The sequence below is a fragment of the Fukomys damarensis genome, unplaced genomic scaffold, assembly GCF_012274545.1.
Source record: "Fukomys damarensis isolate Sample0158 unplaced genomic scaffold, DMR_v1.0_HiC HiC_scaffold_11, whole genome shotgun sequence".
In the NCBI taxonomy this organism is placed as follows: Eukaryota; Metazoa; Chordata; class Mammalia; order Rodentia; family Bathyergidae; genus Fukomys; species Fukomys damarensis.
Genome location: NW_022900923.1, coordinates 20,971,519 through 20,995,788, shown reverse-complemented (window position 1 = coordinate 20,995,788; position 24,270 = coordinate 20,971,519). Strand labels below are relative to the sequence as shown.

General features: G+C 34.1%; 1 protein-coding gene across 5 annotated transcripts in view; it reads right to left on the bottom strand.

Annotated features, from left to right (window-relative positions):
- The window catches only part of Rasal2 (RAS protein activator like 2), a 299,612-nt gene that overhangs the window by 133,008 nt on the left and 142,334 nt on the right, over positions 1-24,270 (bottom strand). For all 5 annotated transcript variants that reach the window (XM_010630221.1, XM_010630215.3, XM_010630216.3 and 2 more), the window contains one exon: positions 18,868-18,994. In XM_010630221.1, coding sequence (XP_010628523.1) covers positions 18,868-18,988 — 121 coding nt within the window. In that variant the 5' untranslated portion in view covers positions 18,989-18,994. The remainder of the gene's footprint in view (positions 1-18,867; positions 18,995-24,270) is intronic.

Below are 24,270 nucleotides of genomic sequence, written 5' to 3'. Positions count from 1 at the left end.
AGTTTGTATAGTATGCTCACTCACTCCACTCTCAATCAATATTCAGCTGCCTTCTAGCTTAGAAATCTGAGCTTCTAATCTATTTTCAAGAAGTCAGATAACTTTAATTCCACCACTCTTGGAGACAAGGCAGGGTTTAAAGTTTTGAATTCAGTTTGGGGGAACTTACTTAGACCCTGTTTCAAAAAAAAGAAAAGAAAAAAACAAATAAAGGAATACAGATGTAGTTTAGTGTGATGACCCAGGGTTAATACCCAATACCGGAGGAAAAAGAAAAAAAAAGATGATGCCACTCTTGTTTGATTCCCCTATAGAGTACTTTTATTTGTGTTTTAAACACTTTTTCCCCTGCTACTGGGAACTGAGCAGAAATTTTGTACTGGGCTACAACCCTATTTTTTTTTTTTTTTTTTTTTTTTTTAATTTTGAGAAAGAGTCTCACTGAGTTGCCCAAACTTGTGATCCTTCTGTCTCAGCTTTCAAGATGGCTGGAATTACAGGAGTGCCCAATTCCTTGAGGAAGGAAAGGATGTACAGGTACTCTCGAGGGAGAGGCAATAAGCTAAGTAAATCACTCTGAAGGACTCTGATTTGGGGGGAAAAGTCTAGCTGGGGAAAGGAAGAGAAGAGAGACACATCTGATAATTATCTATTACTATTTATAAGTCATTCTTTTTTCTTTTTTCGTATTTTTGAGACAGGGTTTCACTAGGTAGTCCAGGTCGGCCTTGAATTTGGGACAATACTCCTGTCTTAGTCTCCTGAATACTAGGAATACAGGTGTGTGCCACCAAGCCCAGCTTAGAAGTCATTTTTTAAATTAATTTTATTGGTACATTTTAGATATAAAATATAATGACATTCACATTGTAGATTTGTACCTTTACATAATGTATCTTCTTATTTTTTCTCCATTCCCCCACCCTCCCATCATTTTAAAAACCAAAGTAGCCTACTATTAATTGCTATTTTATATAGAGAGCTGGGAAACACCATAATAAATTGAACTGAAGTTACACAGACCTGAGTTTGAATTCTGGTTCTACCACTTTATAAAAGGAGGACACTAATCCTATTTATTTCACAAAACTACTGCCAGAAGTAAATGAGTAAAAGTGCTGCCAGTGGACATTCAGTCCTTAGCATCATCCGTACTGTGTCATCATTGTATCGACCTGGTCACACTGTCTGTTGTTTCTCTGCATTAGTAACTATCATTTATTTTTAAAATATAAAAGACACAGATTTGAGATGGAGATCAATGATAGAAATATGAAGATATTCTCAATTAAAACTGTATCTAGTCACAATTAATATCTAGATATTCACAATTAACGTTAGATATTGTATCCTAAAAACTGTGATAGGAGATGAGAATAAAGTTTGAGTAGCACAACAATTACCTAACAATTTGTTGAATTCACTGGAAAAGTATATTAATTTCCTAGGGACGCTATAATAAATTACCACTAACTGAATGGCTTAAAACAACGGAAATTTATTCTCATAAATTTTTAGAGGCCAATAGTCTAAAATCAAGGTGTAAGCAAAGCTACACTTCCTCAGAAGCCTACAGAAGAGACTCCTTCCTTACCTTCTTCAGTTTCTAGTGGCTTCACACATTCCTTGGCTTGTGTCTACCCATCTCTAATCTCTGCTACTGTTTTCATGATGTCTTGTCTTCTCTATGTATTCTACTCTTCTGTCTTAGGACATGTGATATTGAATTTGGGGCCCACCTAGACATTCAGTATACTCATCTCGAGAGCCTTAATTTAATTACATCTTCAGAGTTCCTTTTTCTAAATAAGGAAACTTTTCCAGTTCTGGGGATTAGGATGAGAATATATCTTTTCAGGATATCATTCAAATTTTTGTTTTTCTGTTGGATTTTATATTATATTGTATAGTCCAATAGATTTTTTAAATACTTTTTCTAGATAGAAAAATCAAGAAGTTTGTCTTCTTGCCAATTATGCTTTCAGATTCAATAATAACTTTTTATTAATTACATTCTTTTTGGAATATTAATTTTTTTATAGCTAAGATCCTAATACAAAAACACTTTCTAGTCTCAGGTTTGCTCCTTTTTAGCATAGAGTTCTGTGGTGTATACCCATAGTCTCAGCTACCTGAGAGGCTGAGGCAGGAAATTTATTTCAGCACACAAGTTTATGGTCATCCTGGGTAATATGTCAAGACTCCATTTTTAAAAAAAGTTCCTAATTTGAATGGGTAATAGGAGATACCGTGTTTTTAAGATGCTACAAAGGGGAAAAAATTTTGCCAGCTATTCTTCAAACAGGACTAATTTCTAGAAAATATAAAGGACTCAAAAGAATTAGATCATCCCAAATAAAAGACCCAATCAAAAATGGGCAAATGAAATACAAATGGACTGTAAATACATGAAGAAATGCTCAACATTGCTGGCCATTAGAGAAATGCAAATTAAAACAACATTTTTTTGTGGGGGCACTAGGAATCAAACTTGAGACACTGCACTTGCAAGGCAGGCGGTGGAACCACTGAGCTAAATCCCTGGCCCTAAAACAACATTTTGTTTCATCTTACCCCAGAAAGATGGGCATCATCAAGAAATGAAATAAAAATAAATGTTGGAGAGACCACGGGGGCAAAAAGGAGCCATTTTAAATTGATGGGAATATAAACTAGTATAACCACTATGGAATTCAGTGTGGAGATTCCTCAAAAAACTAAAACTAGAAATTCCATTCTACACCTCCTCCCCAAAGAGTTAAAGATATCACATTACAGTGATACATGAATTCCCATGTTTATAGTAGCACAATTTACAAAAGCTAAATATTAGAAGTGGCCTATATGTCTGTCCATCAACAAATGAATGGATAAAGAAAATGTGGTATATTTATATCTAATGTACTACTCTGCCATGAAGAAAATCATTGCTGTTGGTCAACGGCCTAAAAGAAGATAGAATAGAGAAAATGGGAGAAAAAAGGCACTATAGTGAAGAAAATAAGTAATATTTTCTGAAACATAAACTTTTGGTACAATAGCACAGCACTGTCATCAATAAAATAGAAATAGAACTGGGTATGGTAGCACATGCCTGTAATCCCAGTATTTGGGAGGCTGAGGCTGGAGGATCACTGTGAGTTTGAGGCCAGCCTGGGCTGCACAGTGAGTTCAGGGCCAGTTTGAACTACAAAAGACCCTTTCGAAAACAAAACAAAGTAGAAATTGATAAAATAAATTGTGAAAGACAAATATGCACTAAGAGATGACTTTTTAGAGTCTACAAATGTTTCTTTTGAGCATCCACTCATTTATTTTTCTTATTAACAATGAATAGAAGGGCAGTATATTTGTTAATGAAATTTTGTATTTATTCTTATTTCCTGATGGAAACTGATACAACATACTTTTGTTTGATCTATGGTTCACCATTTCTAATGTGAGGAATGAAGAAACCAGCCTTTTATATTAATACATGAGATTCTGCAAAGTTAATTTTCTTTAAATTGTTAGATTATATCAACTAAAACTAAACTTAAAGGTATTATTAGGGCATACATATAACAGAGCTAAATTCATTGGCAAGACTTTGGAAAGCTTAAAAAAATATACTAATTTATTACCTAAGTAAGTCTAAAAGCTTATTTTTAACCCATGATCCTATAATATATCACTGATGGCCGACATTATTAGACGAGGCCAAATTTTCTTTCTCCATTCTGCAATAAGTTCCTTTTCTGGGAGCCCTATCTATTATTATGGAACTGTCTACCTTTTAGTGGCTATTTCAATCCAAATGTTATAAACACTGCTAATAATATTCTACTTTAAATGCATTTTTCTGTACTTTATTTTCAATCCCACCAATGTATTAGTCCATTAATTCTATGCCTAGTTGATTTGGGTCCTAATGTATACATCTTAACATTTCTCTATAATTCCTAGTTTTAAAAATTAATTACAAAAGATTTGTTAAAATGTTTTTACTCTGATGGCACTTCTCCTTATTAAAATGGGGAAGAAAAAGACTCAACAGCCTTTAAGTGAAAAAACAAAAACAAAAACAAAACTGAAATGATTTTTCCTCTGTAACCAGTTGTCTTTCTTATTCACTCTCTTTTACTTTCTTCCCTTACAGTGCATTCATGTTCGTTTCACTCTTTTCCACCATGGATTCTTCCTGTTATTCTCTACTCTACAGAAAGAGAATGACAAAGAGAAAATAACTAATATGTAAAAGAAAGAAAAAAATAAAATAGATGGAAATTTCCTTTGTGCTACATTAAGTATCAGTCAAAATGGAGAGGGGGTTTAGCATGCAAAATCTGAAGGTAACAAGAAGAAAATAGGCTGTAAGTTTAAGAGAAGTAAAAATAATCAGAACAATCCAATAAATATACACCTTTATGAGGAATTAGTGAGATTTCTCTGTTAAGTACTCTACTACAGAGATCAGTTGGCTGGGGAATACCAAGTGGATCACAAGATAAATGCCCCATCCATGGAATCAGGTTCAGCCTGTTTTGCAATAGCCAAACTAGATTTTCTACCAAGCAGATTTATAAATCCTTCTGTTTGTATACAAACTAAAAAGGCTATGGGAAGCAACTTAGCCAGTCTTGGATGGGGGGGCAGTATTTGGCTACTTTTACTGAATTTATCTGAATATGTATCTGGAAGAGGTTCTGGGATGTCAAAGGCCTAGGTCAAGTCTCTAAAATATATCTCAAGATGTATTATAAAGAACCCCACTCATGCTGGAGATTTGGCTCAGTGGTTCCGCAGCCTGCCTTCTTATCTCTCTACCCTTATTATGTAACAAATGTAACCGACTGGAACTGTAGAGCCAAGAAATTTGTAAACTGTGCAAATGAAAATGGAAAATTATGGATTTTATTATTTTTCTGATACTGGGGAAAATTTCAGTGGCAATGAAACCAGGCACCAGGGTAAAGAAAAACAATTAGGTAATAAGCACAGATAAATTTACTTTTTAGGAGAAATCAGTGAAAAAGTGAGATAGCCATCAAATGTCCTAACTTGTAAAATGTATAGAGAGCCAGTTAATACACTGAAAACTTTAGAATGTGCTTATTACTGAAGATGGGTCAGTAATCAAGAGTATAACTGGGAATAACACATATCTTAATTCTCATACCTACCCTGTAAGATGAATGTTACATTATGTACTGCAAGCATGTACTAATAAAAATAGAAAAATATTGAGAATAATTTGTTTTGGCATTAGTTTATTGAGCTTCTAAACTGAGTAAATTTGGGAAATCAAATAGTTATGAGTGTGAGAGAACTGCTTTTAGTTCTAAAAGTATGTATTATGGCAATCACCTCAAATCAAAGAGGATGTTACAACTAGTATTAAGCACAGAACCTAGGTTTACTTCACAGAAAAACACTAAAAAAGCTGGAACTCAGTAAAAAAACAACAACAACAAAAAAACCACTCTGGACATGCTGAAGAGTAATTTCCTTAATGTTGGGGTAGAGGAAGGTAATGAAAATCTTAATATAAGGCTAAAAATTAGAATGTTAGAAAGGAGTTTGAGTTCATAAAAAAGTAGTTTGAAATACTATACTTATCTAATAACTCTAGTTCATATTTTATTTACCTAGTTTTCTTACAGATAACTGGAAAATTTACAATCTGATGTGGGAAATTAGAACTTTCTTAAGAGCTGGAAGAGAAATGCTTTCATAGTTTAATATTATTTACTAGGCTTATGGCTAATACTGCTTGGAAATTGAAATAAAAAATTTATAAATGACTTTTCTGAAGTTCTTTTGAATTTTAATTATCCAACACCATAAAAATATTCCTAACCAAGGTAAAAATTGAAAGAAAGTTAAAAAAACTTGACATTCTGATTTCCTCATGTGAGAAAAGGAGAGCATGACTCTATGTGACACCTATATAGAGCATGTCCTTATATATTTTACTACTGTGGCCTTTGAGCTGGAAGAAACATAATAAAAATGATTTATTACACACACAGGATTTATATTCCACAGAAAACTTGTTCTCCAGCATTCTTTCAGCTAACTTTTATTTAACAAATAGTGAGAAGAAAATATCCCTTAAAATAATCTATTAATTATAATAATCTGATTTAAAGTGTCAAAACCTTTGTAGTTTTGAGCAATTAGATTGTTTCTTTTCCTATTATAGGTAAGTAAAAACTAAGCTGTCCTAAAGCTTATCCTACTACAAATTAATGACCACAGAATAAGAAGAGACTTAGCTAATTTTAAAACAGTACATTTTAGTACCGTGAAACCCATAGGCTCTTCCCTATACTCTTCCCTAATTGCCTAAGATTTTATCCACGGTTTACCCACTTTCTAGAATATATCACAAAGAAATGAAATATACTTTTAGTATAAGTAGATTTCTTCTTTTTCAGTTCTCTCCTTTCTTATTATATTTATTGATATTGTCATTAGCACTTAAGAATATTAACTTATTCACTGTTTAAAAATTAAAGGGTTAAAAAGTATTATATAATGAACTTCAGAAAGAATGGCTAGCATCAAGAAATGAAATAATAACAAATTCTACAGAGCCTTAGAGGGAAAAAGGAATCCTTCTAGATTTTGGTACACCCATTACGGAAAATCTGTATGGAGATGTCTTTAAAAATTAAAACTAGAAATTCCATTCAACCCAGCTATTGCCCTTCTAGGTATTTTCCAGAAAGAGTTAAAGATATAATATTACAGTGATACATACATACCCATGTTTATAGCAGCACAATTCAGAATAGCTAAATATTGGAAGTAGCCCATATGTCCATCAGCAGGTGAATGAATAAAGATGATGAGGCATTTATACACAATGCAGCATTACAATGACACAAAGAAGGATAAACCTGAGTCATACGTAGGAAAATGGGTGTACCTTGAGACCATGTTATAAAAAATGAAATAAATGAGACACAAAAGCTTAAATATCACACATTTTCTCTTATATGAGAAACCCAAATTACAAGTAAAGAGTAAACTAAAAGATAGATGATAAGAAAAGGGAAACATTTTTTTTTCAACTGGGAAGGGGACCAAGATACTGAAGAAGGAAAGGGAGGGGAGGGGAAAGAGACCAAAAAAGAGTGATAAGAACTATACACATGTATCAACTCCCACAAGCAATCATTATGTACTGTAAAAATGTCCTAATAAAATAAAAACGGAAAAAGTGTTTTATAATGAAAAGTCAATCTTCCTCCCACTGCAATCCACTAGGTCTCTAGTTCTTAAGTATTCTTCTGTATGGTTCTGGAGTTACCTATGCACACCTGTGTGTGAGCATGCACATGCACACACATGCTCATATAGATATACTTGTTATACAAATCACAGTAAATATACATATGCATTTCTGCATCTGTTCTCCTCAACTTAACAATGCATCTGGAAATTATTTCAAATTAGTGCACATGGAATTACTTTTTTATTTTACAGTATGATCTCCTGTGAATGGATATTTGGATCGTGCCTAGTTGTATGTTACTACTACTAATAAAGTAATGACTGTGTGAGTAGGCCTGAAGGACATCTCTAGAAAGCAGATGCATATTTTTCATAAATTGGATCCTTAAAAAGCTGCCCTATGAAAAAAAACTGGCATCAATAAACTACAATACTCATTTTCTTCTATTCTTCCCAATAAATATCTTCACCCTTCCTAATTGCACAGCTCTTAATTTGTTTTTATTTGAGTAGAAATTATGCATAGCATCTTTTCTTCTGTTTAACTGGCATTTTACTTTTCTTTCCTGTGCGTGGTATATGTTCCATTATTTTTAAAATTTAAGTTTATATTTATTAACAAAATAAATAAAGCTTAAATAAAGCCAGAGGCCAAGGATTTAACTCAGTTGCACCGTGCCTGCCTCACAAGCACAATGTCCTGAGTTTGATCTATGGTACTGAAGGAAAAAAAAAATTATGTAAGCCATTTACAAGGCTTGTTAAAAACAAAACAAAACAAAACAAAAACTGCAATTCCCAGCCTTCTCTTCAGCCATTTTTTATTCCCTGGAGCAACCACTTTTATCTCTCCGTCATTTTTCAGGGAGTTATCATCATGCATTAATCTTACTGCACCAATATATTAAAAGTTTTCCATTTTAGACATTATTGATTTTCTGGTGTGGTAGTGGAGAATTTGACTGTTTCCTCCTCCATTACCATGCTAGTTAGTGCACACAACATCCTAGTCTCTCACCTCCTTACTTGGTTAATTACATAATAATTTTGTTAAGGACAAACTTACAACTATATATGCTATCTAGGCTTTAGCCACAGAGTAAATTCTATGTGTAATACAGCAAATTGGTCAGGAGCATAAATACTTAAGGCAAACTGCTTAGGTTCAAATTCTGTTTTTGTCATTTACTTTTTGTTTAGTTATCTAGGCAAGTTATTACTTAACCTCTCTGCACTGTGGTTTACTTATTTATAAATAGTCAAAAATAACACTATCTAGGGCCGGGGATTTAGCTCAGTGGTTTGGTGGCCTGCCTTGCAAGAGCAAGGACCTAAATTCAATCCCCGGTACCAAAACAAAACAAAACAAAAAAATACTATCTATATCTTATGGGTTTTCAGGTGTTTAAAAATCCATAGTATGTAAAGTGCCTGACATGTAAAAAAGCACATTCTCCATGTTTGAACTACTTTTTCAGTGTCTTTTATAGATGTCGTCTGATTATTCATTTGGTTGATTTCTATATGCTGGTTTCTAATTTAGCCCCACATTTCCTTCTTTAAATGCACTCAGCTCTTATATCAATTTTGTCTTCTTAGAGAAATCTGTGTACAACCTTTCTGAGCAGCTCCAGTCTGATTGGTTATACTCACTCTATATTTGGTACAGAGCTGTTTAACGCAGTTCTCTCTAAGTGTTCTCCTGAGAGTTCCCTTTGTCTCCTGTGCTGGATTTCCCGTCTTTATCCTCAGCACAGTGGATCTTCTACTAGCTTCAGGAGAAATGATGTGTAGGAGCTAATCTTTTTAAAGCCTTGCATGTCTTAAAATGTCTTTATATTATCCTGTGACTAATAGCTTATACTTAAATACAGAATTCTAAGTCGAAAAAATTTTTCCTTCAGAATTTTGTAGGCATTCCTGGTTACTTTCTGATACTGCTAATAGGAAGTCTGAAGCCATTCTGATGTCTGATCATTAGTGTGCAATCTGTTTTCCCTTTCTTTTAGAAGTCTGTAAGGCTGCCTCTGTCACCAGAGACAATTTGAAATTTCATAAAGATGTGCCTTGTCACAGGAACTCAGTAAGTCCTTTCAATCTGAAGACACTTAAATGTTAGTGATGGGAAATTTTGGGGTAGTTTGTTGTTTTCCTTCCCTCTTTCTGAAACTCACTATATTTTTGTTTAACTTCCCAGTCTGATCCTCTAATAATTTTACTTCCCTGCCTCTCTGCTTCCTGAGATATTTCCCAAATTTCATCTTCAACTCTTTCATTGAGTTGTTTTAAAATAATGTTTTGAATGACACAGTATTTATACATATTTATGAGGCACAAAGTAATGTTGATTCATGCATACAATGGGTGGTGATCAATACATATCTCACACCTTAAGAGTTTTACTATGGTGAGTACACCTCACCATAGTAAATCCTCTCTTCTGACTATTTTGAGATACATAATGCATTGCTATTAATTATATCTGCCATGCTGCTGTGCCATGGATTACCAAAACTTATTCCTCCCATCAAACAGTAATAACATATCTATTGAACAAACTTAAACTCCCATAACCTTGGCACATTCTCTGGTAACCATTATTTTTTACTCTCAACTTGGGGTGGAGGGCTGAGGAACAAGCCCAGGATCTTCACAATAAGTTATATTCCCAGCCTTTTGAAAAACAAAATTATTTTGAGACAGGGTCTCCCTAAGTTGCCCAGCCTAGGCTCAAACTTCTGATCTTCCTGCCTCAGCTTCCCAGAGCTAGAATTACAGGTGTTACATCTACCTTATCTTCAACTCTTTGAGATCACCTTTTTTTTTCTTACCTTCTCTAGAGAGCAACTCTTTTAGATTTCACTCAAGTAAAATCACATATTTATCTTTCTGTACCTGACTTATTTCACCTGATACAATGTCCTCCAGTCTCACCACATTACTGTAAATGACAGGATTTCACACTTTTTTATGGCTACTATTCAAATTTTACTTCTGTCAAATTTTAAAAATACACATACCTGGAATCTAAAAAAGTTGTCTCACCGAAGCTGTGAGTAGAATGCTGGTTACTGGGGTGATCAGGGAGAGGTGATCAATAGATACTAAGATTGTCAGGAGAGAGCCCTGAGGTGCTGCTGCACAGTAAGGTGACTACAGAATAGTGTGCTGTACATTTTGTAAAGCCGTGAGCAAAGATTTGCAAGTTTTTCCACATGAAATGATAAATGAAGTGATAGATGTGTTTAGCATCATTTAACTGTTATACAGTATATACATATATCATAACATTACATGGAATCCCATTAACATGTATACTTTTTATGTTTTTATAAATCAGTTAAAACTGATAAACCAAAGCTCTGGCTTTATATAATATTCAGTTATTGTTTCATGTATATAATAGCTGACCTTTGCAAAGACAGTGATGATTTTAAGTTTCCTGTTCTCTTCTCTATGTCTCTAAGCATCTTACTTTTTAAACTTTTGTTTTGTTTCAATTTCTTTCATGCTAAAAGCTTGTCTTCATGTCTGCTAGTCTGTTAGTCTTCTGAAAGTCAATATCTTTAGATCTCTCCTAGTAAAATACCCCAAAGATACTCTTTTATCTGCAATGGAAAGGCAAGCGAGGGAAGAAGGGTGGAGCAGTCTCATATTCAGTGTGCAGACATTCACATAATTCCCCTATTTGTAAAGTGCCCTGCCCTCAATTTTTCCTGATATCTCCCAATCCAGAGATCTTGTGACCTTTTTTCTCCTTGATAATATATCCAACAATCTTATATTAGAGTAGAAGTATAGGTGCAAAGAGTAGCAGTTTAGTGAAATGAAGAGGCGAACATGACCTAGGAATTAACTATCCTATGTTCTGAGGACCATCAATTCTTGGTACTTGAAGATTCTACGATAAAAATAAGATCGTTTTCCAGCTTTAATCTTTGCCACATTCAGATCTGATTTCCTCAAATGAGCTATGCCATTTACTACCTTCTATTTGCTTTCAGCTTTCAATTTGAGTGTGCACACATGTGTGCATGTATGTGTGTGGGGGGCTGTTTTCTGCTCATTTTTCAGATCTTTGAAGGATCATGTCTATAGAATAAAATCTCTTTACTACAGCTTTATGGGACTTCTCCTAGGAGTACAATCAGGTATGTAGGTTCAATTTGTCATTTTTCTCTCCAAAAGTTCAGGCTAAATCTGAAAAGCATTCTCATTTATGCCACTTATTCTCCCTTCTTGCTAATTCTCCAAATACCATAGTGGTTTAGTAATGTTAGCATATATGTACTCATATACTAATATCAACATATACCATTATTGCTTTAGGACTGGTTAGGAGGAGCCTTAGCCAGGTTTCACATTTTAGAGGATCCCACTCTGATCTTCTTGGGCACCAATTCCCAAGAGTTTGAAGGTACAAACTGGGAACAACAATAATGATAACAGATTATATGAATGACTTTTGTGAATTAGAAAGAGAATCCTTTATTTAAGAAACTTGACTACCATCTGGTGGAAAATTTATGAAACAACCACAAATCAATGACAATGACAAGTACCCTGGGAATCACTTCCACATAAGTGAATGGATCTCTCTATTGCAGCAGGATGAAGAAGATAAGAGAATTTATCTCTTTAATTGACAAATCTGATTAAGAGAAGGTTGGTGGTAAGGTTGGAGATGTTGCAAAGCTTGCTTTGAAAATGTTGTGTTCTAACTCAATTTATATATTTTAGGGAACAATTTGCACATTGCACAGATTCTGCTTATACACCATATATGATAAACATCAGTGAACAAAAAGTTTCCAGCTAAACAAGGCCACACTGAACACACAAAATATACTTATATACAGTTTAAACTACCTGCCTCAGTTTATTGTGTGTGTGTATCACACCTGAACACATTTTTTGTAACAATATCCCATGTAATTTTATTGCTCATCACTTTACAATAATCTTACAAACTATTCTGGTGCCCATTATCACAAGCAAATTTTAGGATTGTATTGAGCTAAAGTTCTGGATTTTTTTTTTTAATTTTTAATTTTTTTTTTTGGTACCGGGGATTGAATTCAGGTCCCTGCGCTTGCAAGGCAGGCCACCGAACCTCTGAGCTACATCCCTGGCCCTTGTTTTTTTTTTTTAATTGAGTTTATTGGTACATTTTAGTTATACAATACAGTCACATTCATTATTGGGATCTTGAACCTTTACATGACAGGTCTTAGTTCTCATTTTTTCCCCTTGTCCCTGCCCACTTCCTACCCTCCCCTTTTACAGACATTTTATTTCCATTTGTTTCCTTTTCCCTTATTACCTTTCCCCTACCCTTCCCACTTTCCCTACACCTTTGTAGTTTGTTTTTTAAACCTACTTCTTATAGCTTTTGTGTGTTACTGACCTTTTTTTTTTAGACAGTGTCTCACTACAGCAGCCTGAACTCACAATCCTCCCAGCTCAGCTGCCTAAGTGCTGGTATGAACCAGAACATCTGTCTGACCAAATTTTTAAGAGCAGTGCTTCTCACTGTGCAATTTTGCATCGTGTGGTGATCTTAGTATTACATATGTCACATCACAGCTGAACTGATCGTGAAAGGCTATTTTATCCCAGACTCAAGATAATTTTTTCAGAATACTATGAGTTTCCAGGTATGTCATACAGAACCAGATTTTAAAGAATAAATATATATTAGCTCCTGATTTTTAAGGAAACCCAAAAGCCTTGAGAAACATTATTCCAAGGTATTCTATTTTAATTATTCATTAAAGTTTTTTGTTTTGCTTTGTTTTTGTTTTATTTTTTTAGACAGAGTCTCACTATGTAGTTGAGACTGAGCAGGAACTCATTATGTAGCCCAGGCTGGTCTCAAACTCACAGCGATCCTCCTGCCTCAGCCTCCTAAGTGCTGGGATTACAGATGTGCACCACCACGCCCTGCTATTCATTACAGTTTTGAAAAGCCTTGAGCTCATTTGACTTCCTCAAATTACTTGAAATTTTAAGGATAGAATATAAGTATTAAGGCTGGATATTTACAAAGTTGTTATAGTATAAACTTGCTTATAGATATTTGGCCAATTACCTTAGTTTTTTTTTTTTTAACAGGTAAAGAATAAGACAACAATTTTAGGAAACTTCAAAGAAAACTAAAAGCCAGCATTATGTATTGGGCTCTAGCCTTCAGAACTAGAAATATGAGACTACTGATATTTTTCATAAATATTTTGATCACTTATATATGTATATTATCATAAAGTTCAAGATTAGCTTCTACTGTTTAAATATTATACACATTAATTTAATAATATAAGCAGTGCTACATAATTACTCAGCATTTATTCCATTATTTTTAAGAGACGATACATTAGTGAACATTAAATCTTCACTACTCATACACCTCCTTCTTTTTTTATAGAAGATTCTATTATCTTTAAATTATTTCAATTTATGTTGATATTCCTAATAATATCTTGAAAATAAAAAGTGAGTCATTACTAGTTTATACAGAAAGATAGAACTGATGCTAATTTCATCTAACAGAGATGGGTAGGGTTAAAGCTAAAGTTTGCATAATCAATATCATTAATAAACTCAATCAAAAGGTTTATCCTTTATGGTACTCCTATAAATACCTTATATTTTGCTTTAATATTCATTGTTCAAAGTTTCCTCTTATTTTATCATTTAGATCAATAAACAATGGGAAAGGACAAGTGCAAGGTTAACATTTATCAAAATTTTTCCAATTTGATTTTCTTTTTTGGTGCTTTCAATTTTTTTGTTTAACCTCTTCACTTACCTATATATTAAGATTTGAATAGCTGGCTTTAGTTCTAAAAGGCTTTGATATCTTCTTTCCTAAGCCTTGCCTGAGTCTTAGTATCAGAGGAATATCATGTCAAATTATGACTTAAATGCATTTATTAATGTTTATGGAGTTTTGTTTACTTGTTTTTGGTTTTTTGAGGCAGGGTTTCCCTTTGTAGTTCAGGCTGGCCCTGAACTCTTGGGATTCTCCTGATTCAACCTCCTGAGTACTAGGATTACAGTCATGTACCATCACACCTGGCTTGTTTATATGTTTTCAAGAACTGCACTATAATAACAAATATACTATTACAGGCTCAGGTGTTTTAGTTTTTAAATCCAGAGATGATGTAAGCACTACCATGAGGTAACTTTAAGATTTTATCAAAAAATAGAGGCATGAGATCTCATAGGTTTGAGTTTCTACATGTTTAGTTTTTAACTTGCCAGTTTGATCTGAACTTCCAGAATTGAGAAAGCCTTGGAATTATGAATACTAGGCATCTTCTAACTAAATCAGCTTTATGATCTTGCTATGATGTTACCTACAAACAAATGTTCTTACTCATTTTGGCATGAGTGAGCGAGCTGTAATGGAATGCCCATGCAGTAAGAAGGCTGCAGAGTTCCCAATTCACCCCTGTGTTGCATACCAGCAGGTATTAAGCAATATGAGGTAATATTAAGCAATATTAGGTATTATTAGCAATATGAGGCAAGAAAATTTATCTCATAAATATATAGCTCACAAAAAAGTGCATGGTTCAGCATTTTACTTTTCCCCTTCCAAGATATTTAATAGCTATATTTTAAACATAAAGCTGATTTCATAGGTTATATTACATTGAAAAGAAATATTTACTAATTGTAGTTCATGTGTTTCTGTAATCAATATACCTACCACTATTTATATACAAAGAATTCTATCATCTGAAGAAGTAATTTCCTTTGTAAACCTTATCTAAACATGATTTCTATGGTTTGAATCTAAATTATCCTTTGAGGAACAAAATAAAGCCTAGCTATTACAATATTACTAAGGGGAAAAATAGGGTTTTTTTCTAGATATTAGAAATCTAGAAGTAGGTGTTTTAGAAATGATGTTTAAATGCTGAAGAAAGCATTCTCAGTGGAAAAGAATTTGGGGAACTAAAACTCGTATCAATTTTAGGTCTTCAGCAATTTGTACAGCTTCATGATCTAGCTGTCCAAGAACTCAATCATATTATCTCCTACTACTCTTCCTCTTGTTCACTTCATTCCAGCCTCACTGGCATTTATGCCATTCATAGAACCTTCCAAACTTTTTTTTGAGACAGGGTCTTGCTAAGTTGCTGCTAAACTGCCCAGGCTGGGCTTGAATTTGCAACCCTCCTGCGTCAGTCTGCCAGAGTGTGTATATACATTATCCCTAAACCTCATGTTGGGAAGTGAACCCCAAGGTCTTCACACTAAAGTACATCTCCAGCGCCTTTTTTCATTTTTTTAGTATGCACGAGTGCATATGTGTGTGTGTGTGTGTGTGTGCGTGTGTGTGCACGTGTGGGGGGGTAGTCATAGAGGATGCCATATTGTAATTCTGATGTTGAGAACTGGAAGACAATATTGTCTTCTGATGTATGATCATAGTACAATCCTCCATTTATTTAAATTCCCTATTTTCTTCAATTATGACAGTTCTCTATATGGAAGTCTTCACATATTTCTCTTTATATTTCCCTATTTACTACCTTGTGATACTATGTGATATTATAATAATGTATTTAAATTTTTCATTTCCCATATGTTGGTATATAGAAATATCAGCAGAAATACAATTGATTTTTTTTTCAGATTTAATTGAGTTTATCGGTACATTTTAGGGATACAGTTACATTCATTGTTGGGATCTTGTACCTCTACATGACAAGTCTTGATTCTCATTTTTTCCCCTTACCCCTGCCCTCCCTTCACCCCCTCCTCCCCTCCCCATCTACAAACATTTTATTTCCATCTTTTCATTATCTCACATTTTTTCTTTTCCCTTATTCTGCATGTATTCATTCTCTCTTTTTAACTATATAAAAATGTTCTAAAAGCAAAAATCTGATATCTTTTTTCATTCTTAGGGACTGGCACAGAATATTATATATACAGAAATTATTCTGAAATATTTGAAACAGGAATTTTTACCTAATATTAAAACATCACAAGATAAAAACAGGACAACAGAATAATTATCAACCAAGATAAGACAGGCACGTACCATCTACCAATGAACGGATAAAGATGATGTGGGTTTTTTACACAATGGAGTACGACTATGCAATAAAAGATGATAAATCTGAAACACTTCTAGGTAAATGGATGCACTTGAGAGCACATTCTTATGTGAAATAAATTGGACACATGTTTAAATAACACATCATCTCTCTGCTGTGAGACACAGAAAGTATAAATAAGGACGGAAATGTATAACAGATACAGGAAAATGGAAAGAAAATGTTCAAATGGGAAGGACAACAAAGGGGCTAAGGAGGAAAGAAGGGACAAGAAAACATAAGGGAAAAACTGGAAACAAAGCTTCTTGTAGCTTTTGTACATAAGGAAGGGAACAGGGTGGAAGGGAGGGGTGGGGATTGGAGAAAAAAAGAAATTAAGATATATCATGCACAGGTACAAATTCCCTATGATGAATGTGATCATTATGACTATCTAAAATGTACCAATTAAAAAAAAAAAGGAAAAAAATTGGATGGGTATGAAAGGTAGAAGCCATCTTTTTCTTCTCCTTTTTTATAGGGGTAGCGTCCAGTAGTGATTTAGGGCACTTGCTCTGAAAACGAATGTGAGGAGCCACAATGGGCTGCTGCCAGGCTTGTAAGTGAAAAGGCAGTGGACCAGCTCTGGCCAGACACATCTGCTCCATCTCCTAGCTTACCACTGGCACCAGTACCTGGACATACAGTCCTCTCTTCTTTAACACTGTCATAATTCTACAGACTGTGATTATACTCCCTTGAAATCCACTGACTTGCGTGTCCAAGTTTGAATACCGTAGTCAGCACTTCTTAAAGAAGTGGTAAAGACAGCTGTTGATATAACATTAAAAATAACAAAACCAAAGGAATTAAAAGGTGGCTGTAAGTCAGTTTAATACACATGAAATATCAGTTAATGTGAAATATAAACAGGTTATAAAATAACACCCAGACAGGTTTTTAATATAAATTAGGCTCATGCATAAACTGGTTTCAACACCTGCTGAAGAGGAGCAATGGAAATAAAACGACCAGAAAAATATATGAAAAGTTGGAAATATTTATTAATTTGACTAATTTCTAGAAAAGCAATTATAGATACAAGATAAAAAGGAAAATCAAGGATTCAAATTCTGACCAAGAATTCTGAGGAATATCAAAGAAAACATAAAAACCCAATTTTAGAAAACACAACCAAATCACAGAATTATAAATATAGATCACAACAGAGATAATAAGTAGCTCTGCTTTTCCTACCTACCAAGAGTCTGTGACTAAAAGTAAATGGCGCACTAAGCACATAATAACCAACAGCGTGAAGAACCATAGCACTTCCTACTTTTCAAATTTCTTCATTATTTTAAATGATATAATCCTTAAAATTACCTGGCTAGTTTAAACATTTACCTATCATTGTTAAAAATTTAAAAATACATTTGGTATGAAATTGGGGTGGGGAGAGCAACAGGGAGTTGCTTTGATGTTGACATTAATTCCTTTAGAATATATAACAACTGAAATGAGGTATTGTTTGCAGGTTTTTGTTTTTGTTTTGGTGGTGCTGGGGATGGGGATGGGATCAAAGCAAGGTCCTCATACATACAAAGCAAGTACTTTATCATTAAGCTACATCTTCAGCCCAATATGGTTTTTGTGGTCGGTGCTATTTTTTCAAAGTTTTGAGACAGTGATCTTCCTGCCTCAGCCTCTCAAGTTCTGGGATTACAGGTATGCATCACCATACTCGACTTCTCATATGGGTTTTCAAAACTTTTCCCTTCTGTCATCCACTCCAGTTTTGAATATAAACTGTATGAATTATGCAAAACTATTAGTGTCAGGGAACTGATCATGTTAAAGTGTGCTGTGACGCCGCCATCACAGGATGCATTCTCCTAGTACCTCTTGGTTCCTAAAATGACCTCATGCCCTTATCTCTGGTTTCCCTCCCCGCAAGGCCACAGTGGTCCAGAGAAGTTGAAACCTGTGTCTGCAGGGCTGGACCCATAAAAGCAACCTGGCCTGTGACAGGTTAAAGTAGCTCACCCCTCATTAATAATCAATAGCTTAGCCCAAAAATAATAAAAGGACCTTCCCTTCTTTGTTCTTTCTTCTGCCCCTTCTCCCCCTCTGCTCCTGCTCCCTGAAAAAAGTCTCCTGTCGGACCTCTCAGTGTGTGTGTGGCCTAGTTGTTGAGCGTCTCTAGAACCCTTTCCATTAGCCTAGGCAGGATATGTCTAAAACTACTCTGTATTTAGTTCTCACTGACTTCTCTATGAATATCAGTGCTTCAACAAGATTACTGTTGCTCTTTTGAAAACTAGAGCTGAGCAATACAGAAACAACATGTCATCCAACTTGCACAGGACTAAAAAGTAATCTTACTAGCTAGTACTCAGATAAATTCTAGCTCTGTAAAATAGCTTTCTTGTTACCTGGTTATACACAATAGAACTCTAATGACTTCTAACTCTGGACTGACATGTTAATTTCAATGTACACACAGGATGTTCTGTCTTACTGTACTAGTAACAAGTCCACAAACCACCCATTACAAATGTAGGAATTTCTGCCATTAGTATTAGCTTACCCAGTTTACTGGTGCCCTCTGGTGGGTATTCAGGAAACTGGCCCTCGGAAGGGACACTGACAGTTCTCCTTAGGCATCGCCCTTTGGTGGAATCTGTGTGTTGCTCCTGTCCTCCTTCCATAGGTATCTAGTAAACCAAAAGAAAAAGAGCTTAAACTTAATAGTGAACTCTCCATAACACCTTCTGGTTGAATAACTTTTTTCAGTTAATGAAGATGGAAGTGTGAAATGGGCAGAATAAAATAAGAGAAGTGTAGAAATATGGCACTATTAACTCCTTTTCAGGGTTTTTCTTTAAAAAGAAACTGAAAAATCAGGAAAAGTGAGTATGCAAATCAGCTCACATGAGGTATGTACAAATCATGTCCAGGTGTGTAGCTGCTCTGGGAGCTCAGAAAACAAAACATCCACACAAATACCAGTTTCTTCTATATCAGAAATTAGTTCACAAGCTCTACTTTTATCTACTGTTCAAAAAGCTAAATGGAAATAAAAGTTGACAAAAAAGATTCAGCTTCAAAATTCTCTTTAACGAAGGTAGAGGTTTTTGTTAGATAAATACAAGTGAAATTATCAAATTTTCTTCAATTTTATAATCAAGAACTTAGACATAGATAATAATTTTTTTTTTCTTTTTGGTACCAGGGATCAAACTTGGGACCTTGCGCTTACAAAGCAGGTGGCGGCACCACTGAGGTAAAGCCCAGTCATCAGTAATAAAGCATTTGTAATGGAAGCTAATACAGATACTTATATAGATACCTATATAAACTAGTATTCTTTCTTCCAAAGATAAGGCTGTTTCTATAATTCTAAGATATAGTTCTTCTAGCATAGTTTTAGAAAACACATCAAGTGACTGCATAAGTGGAATAAGAACTATAAGAGATCTCTAATGCTAATAACTATTTAAAACTTATTCAGAAGACTATCATTGTAAGTAATGAGATGGTTCTAAGTTCCTTTTTTTCTGTTTGTTTAGGGGCTAGGGGTAGAATAGTATTCTCTTACTTATGGAAATAGATTCCAAGGCCCTCAGTGCATCCTTGAAACCAAATATAGACAGCATAGTACTGAATCTTATCTATACTGTGCTTTTTTCCTACCCAAAGTTAAGTAATAAATTAGGCACAGTAAGAAATTAATAGTAATAATAAGACAGAACACTTTTAACAATATATTATAATAGAAGTTACATAACTGTCTTCCCTTGCCCACCCCAAGGTGTTCTAAAATACTCTAATTTTATCTTTTCACTTAAAGGAAGCATTTACTAGCTTATCTTTGGCATATTTAAACTGTCGGCATGACTACTCTTGTGCTTTTTTAAAGTAAAATAAAGGTTATCTGAACACAGGCACCTCGATATCTTGACAGCCTATCAGGTAGCCAAGGCACATGCTAAATGACTAATGGGTGAGTAGCATATACAGTGTGGACATGCTGGAGAAAAGGATGGTTCAAATCCCAGGCAGGAGGAAGCAGGATACAGTGCAAAATTTAAGACTTATGAATTATTTATCTCTGAAATTACCACTTAATATTTTCAAACTGTAGTTTGCCATGGATAACTGAAACTGTGGAAGGTAAAACCATGGATAAAGGAGAACACTATAATGCTAGGTACAGATAAAATGAGCAAAGACATAGGAGAAGAATTATACTGATAATACCCAAAGCAGTTTAGTAAATTATATCAGCAATTAATAATTGTTCCTCATTTCTTATGGCTCTTGAACTTTAGTAATTACTATCATTTAATTCTTACTGTACACAAGTTTAAGAAATGTGCAAGTGTGACAATATCAAAGTAGCATTATAATTTTTCCTTTTTCATAGGCAAGGGATGGTTTATTTTTACAAATGATTACAAAGGAATACACTATATCAATTGACCCAATAAAACTGGGACAGGTGCACACGCCTTTGCTCTGCCTCAGTAATCAAATTCCTACAACTCAGGTCAAGGAGACAACAGAAGGGGAAGCTCTCTGTGTTACTGAGAATCTGAAGAGCAAATTCCCAAAGATTTCCAGAGCACTGAAAATTTTTATATCTTTATAGTCCTCTACCTCCTCATTACTCTTAGTTGAGAAATTAAAGGGCAGCATTAAGAAAAAAATTAAAAATATGCTAAACCCATGTAATAGCATCAACAAAGGCATACTCTTTCAAAAGTACTCTGTAATGTAAAACTTCAAGAACAGTAATCTAAGTCACTCATCCCTTTCAGGATGGGAATTATCTCTCTTTAAATAATTAAAAGGAGTATCGCTGAAAGGTTGAGTGACTCCTTCCTATTAAGAGGCAAAAAATGCATCCCTCTACCTGCTTTAAAAGTAGGAGAGGCAGTAAATTTGGAAAAGAAAAAGAAGCAAATGGTTGAATCTAAAGAAACATAAGTATTCTGATATAACTCTAAAAATGCCTACTAGTTGAAATTATAAAGTCTTAACCTATACAGAAAAAAATTATTGTTTACAGTGTTTTAGGAGAGGATAATTTGTTTCTGTGGAAGTTTATGAAGGTCATACCCATACAAAAGAGCAGTTTCTTTACCATATACCTTTTCTCTGCCATATATACAGAGATAATAAATAAAACATAGCAAACTTCTTATTTGGACCTAAAATTCACTCTGAAATATTTTCTTAAAGTTTTAATACAGTCTCTTTCATTTTTGATTGTTGAAACTTAAAATATGATCAAAGGATTTATTCAAAGTATCACTCTTAAAGGTTAGGGCATTTTACTTAAAAGGAAACAGGGTGACTTTTATTTTAAACTTGAATTTTAAAAGAATGTTTGACAACACTATGTGTTTATATATATATATATATATATATGTATATAGGTTGCTAAATATAGTTTTTAAAAGATACTTATCTTTTACTCCTATAAAACTGGACAGATTATAAATCAAGTACCTTCAAATGAACCAAACTGGAATTGACAAAAATCTTGATGGTCAGCTGAAGATAGTTTTACAAGTAAAAATTTTTCTCTTCTTATTGTCCTAATTTAGTTCACATTTACTTTTTACAATGAATTGCTCATAAAAATTTGTGTATGTTCTGGGTTTTATAGCATGAAAATGTTTTCTAATACTTCTTTAGGCTTCCCTTCTTTTGCTGAACAGGAAAAAAAAAAGAATGAATGAAAGAGGAGCAGAGAAAAAGGGAGAGAGGAAGAGGAGAGAGAGCACTGAGAAGAGAGAAAAAGAGGGAGGGAGAGCAAGGAAGGGAGGGAGGGAGAGAGAAATCATGGGTCGTAATTTCATTGTTTTAGAAGAAAAAAGTAAGAAACAATATGGAATAAATGACTTCTCAGATATCTAAGATGAGTTAACAAAATCAAACAGAATCTCACACTCCCGAATCCCTTTTATTAACTCCAAAGCATCTATGACAACAGCAGATCAAAGTGGCACATGATATACATATACGTACATATCCAAATACTTTCTGCAAAAATCTTTTATTTTATTTACAATTACATGAAAATTGATTTCAATTCGATCTGAGTTCATACAAATTAAAGAATTAAATACAGGAAAACAACACCATACTATCTAGCATCTGAAAACCCTTCTCAGTTATCTCTTTTCCTAAATAATGCTAAAAAAAGATGCTCAGGTCTAATGGATATATATATATATATATCCTTAAAAAGACTTACTTTTAAGTCTCTTTAAAGAAAGACAAACTCATTTTTTTTTTTTTAAATCTTAAGGCAGTGGTTTTCAAAGCAACTGTGAGTTATTCCTATGTTATATCCTTAAAAAGACTTACTTTTAAGTCTCTTTAAAGAAAGACAAACTCATTTTTTTTTTTTAAATCTTAAGGCAGTGGTTTTCAAAGCAACTGTGATGTACACTAAGAGCATAGGAATAACCTGAAAAATCTATTAGAAATCCACACTCTCAGGCCCCACGTTCTCCGGCTCCATCCACTCCAGTTCTGATTCAGAACCTGCTGAATCAGAAACTCGGGGTGGAGTTCAGCAATCTGACTTAAGCCTTCAACTGAGTTTTGAAGTTGACTAAGGTTGACAGCCACTGCTTTAAGGTTTGTTTTCTCTCCTATTACAGCTCAGAATCTCAAAGGGTCATCTATACAACGGGTTTTGTACTTTGGCTGCAAATTATAATCACCTAGGGGAGCTTTAAAAGATTCCAATGACTGGAACATTCCTAGGCATTCTAAGTAGGCAAAGGTGAGGACCACTGACCTATTTTCGTATTTCCAGCTCTAATTATTCACTTATTAATCCTTCATGAGCACTAAGTGTGTACATATAAATAATGTAAGCTTTCCTATACCTTAATTTCTGCATTTCTGAGATATGATCTTGATAATGTCACTTGGATTTCTGGGGTCTATGGTTATAAAGAAATCTCTTAGTGATAGGGTCACGCCTTTATCACGCCTTATCAGCATGACCATTCTTTGTTATGTTCTCAAACTCCCAGTTGTTCTCTGAAATCATGTATAGTCTTTTCTTACAGATGTGAAGTTAAGCCCTTAGCCAAAGACTATGGTTAGCTGCCTAGCATACTGTATCCTCTTCAGATGCAGCATTCGGTTCTCCACCTCCTCAGTTCAGAGAAGTAAAGTGGAACACATACTAAAATATATTATGACCATTATTGACTAACAGGACATGCATAATTCAGGGAGTATTGGGAAGCCACTCATGTTTTTACATCGGACAAATGGTAGTCTCTAATTGGCCTATCTTCTTCTTATCTCTTCTTCTTCTAATATGTTCTGTAGATTAATATTCATAAAACACAATTTTGACCAAATCTCTTAATTAAGCTTCCCCTGGTAATTCATATTGCCATCTTAATAACAGATTCACAGTTCTTTAGAATAAATTTCTTTCTCTTATACTCTCCAATTTTCCTATGTTATTAATCAACTGTCAGTTTTTAATTATTCCCATCTTTAAATTTATTATGTGAGACAGAGAAGAAAGAAAAACTATGTTTTATTCTTTGCAACTCCTAACATAATAACTGCATGGAGAGGGACATATTATACATCCAAATAACTTGAAAGTGATTCTGAATGAAATATGCCACAAGTAGTGTGTCAGTTAACTTTCAGCTGTTTATACAATGTTTAACTGCTATTTTCGTCAATATACCTGAGTATAAACACTGCCTTCTAAAGCAAGGAAAATGTATTAAAGTATTTTAAAATTGCATTATGATTCCTTGCTGCCTGTACAACTAGTATCCAGCCTTTAAAGTTCATAATACAAAAATAAGTTTGCTTTAAGAAAAATGGAGATAAATTGACTTTGTCCTAATGGCTTGTTAATGCGAAAAGAAAGTCACAGATTCTTATATGTTTTTACACTATCTACACCTGAGACTCATTTTTGTCTTCTCCATTA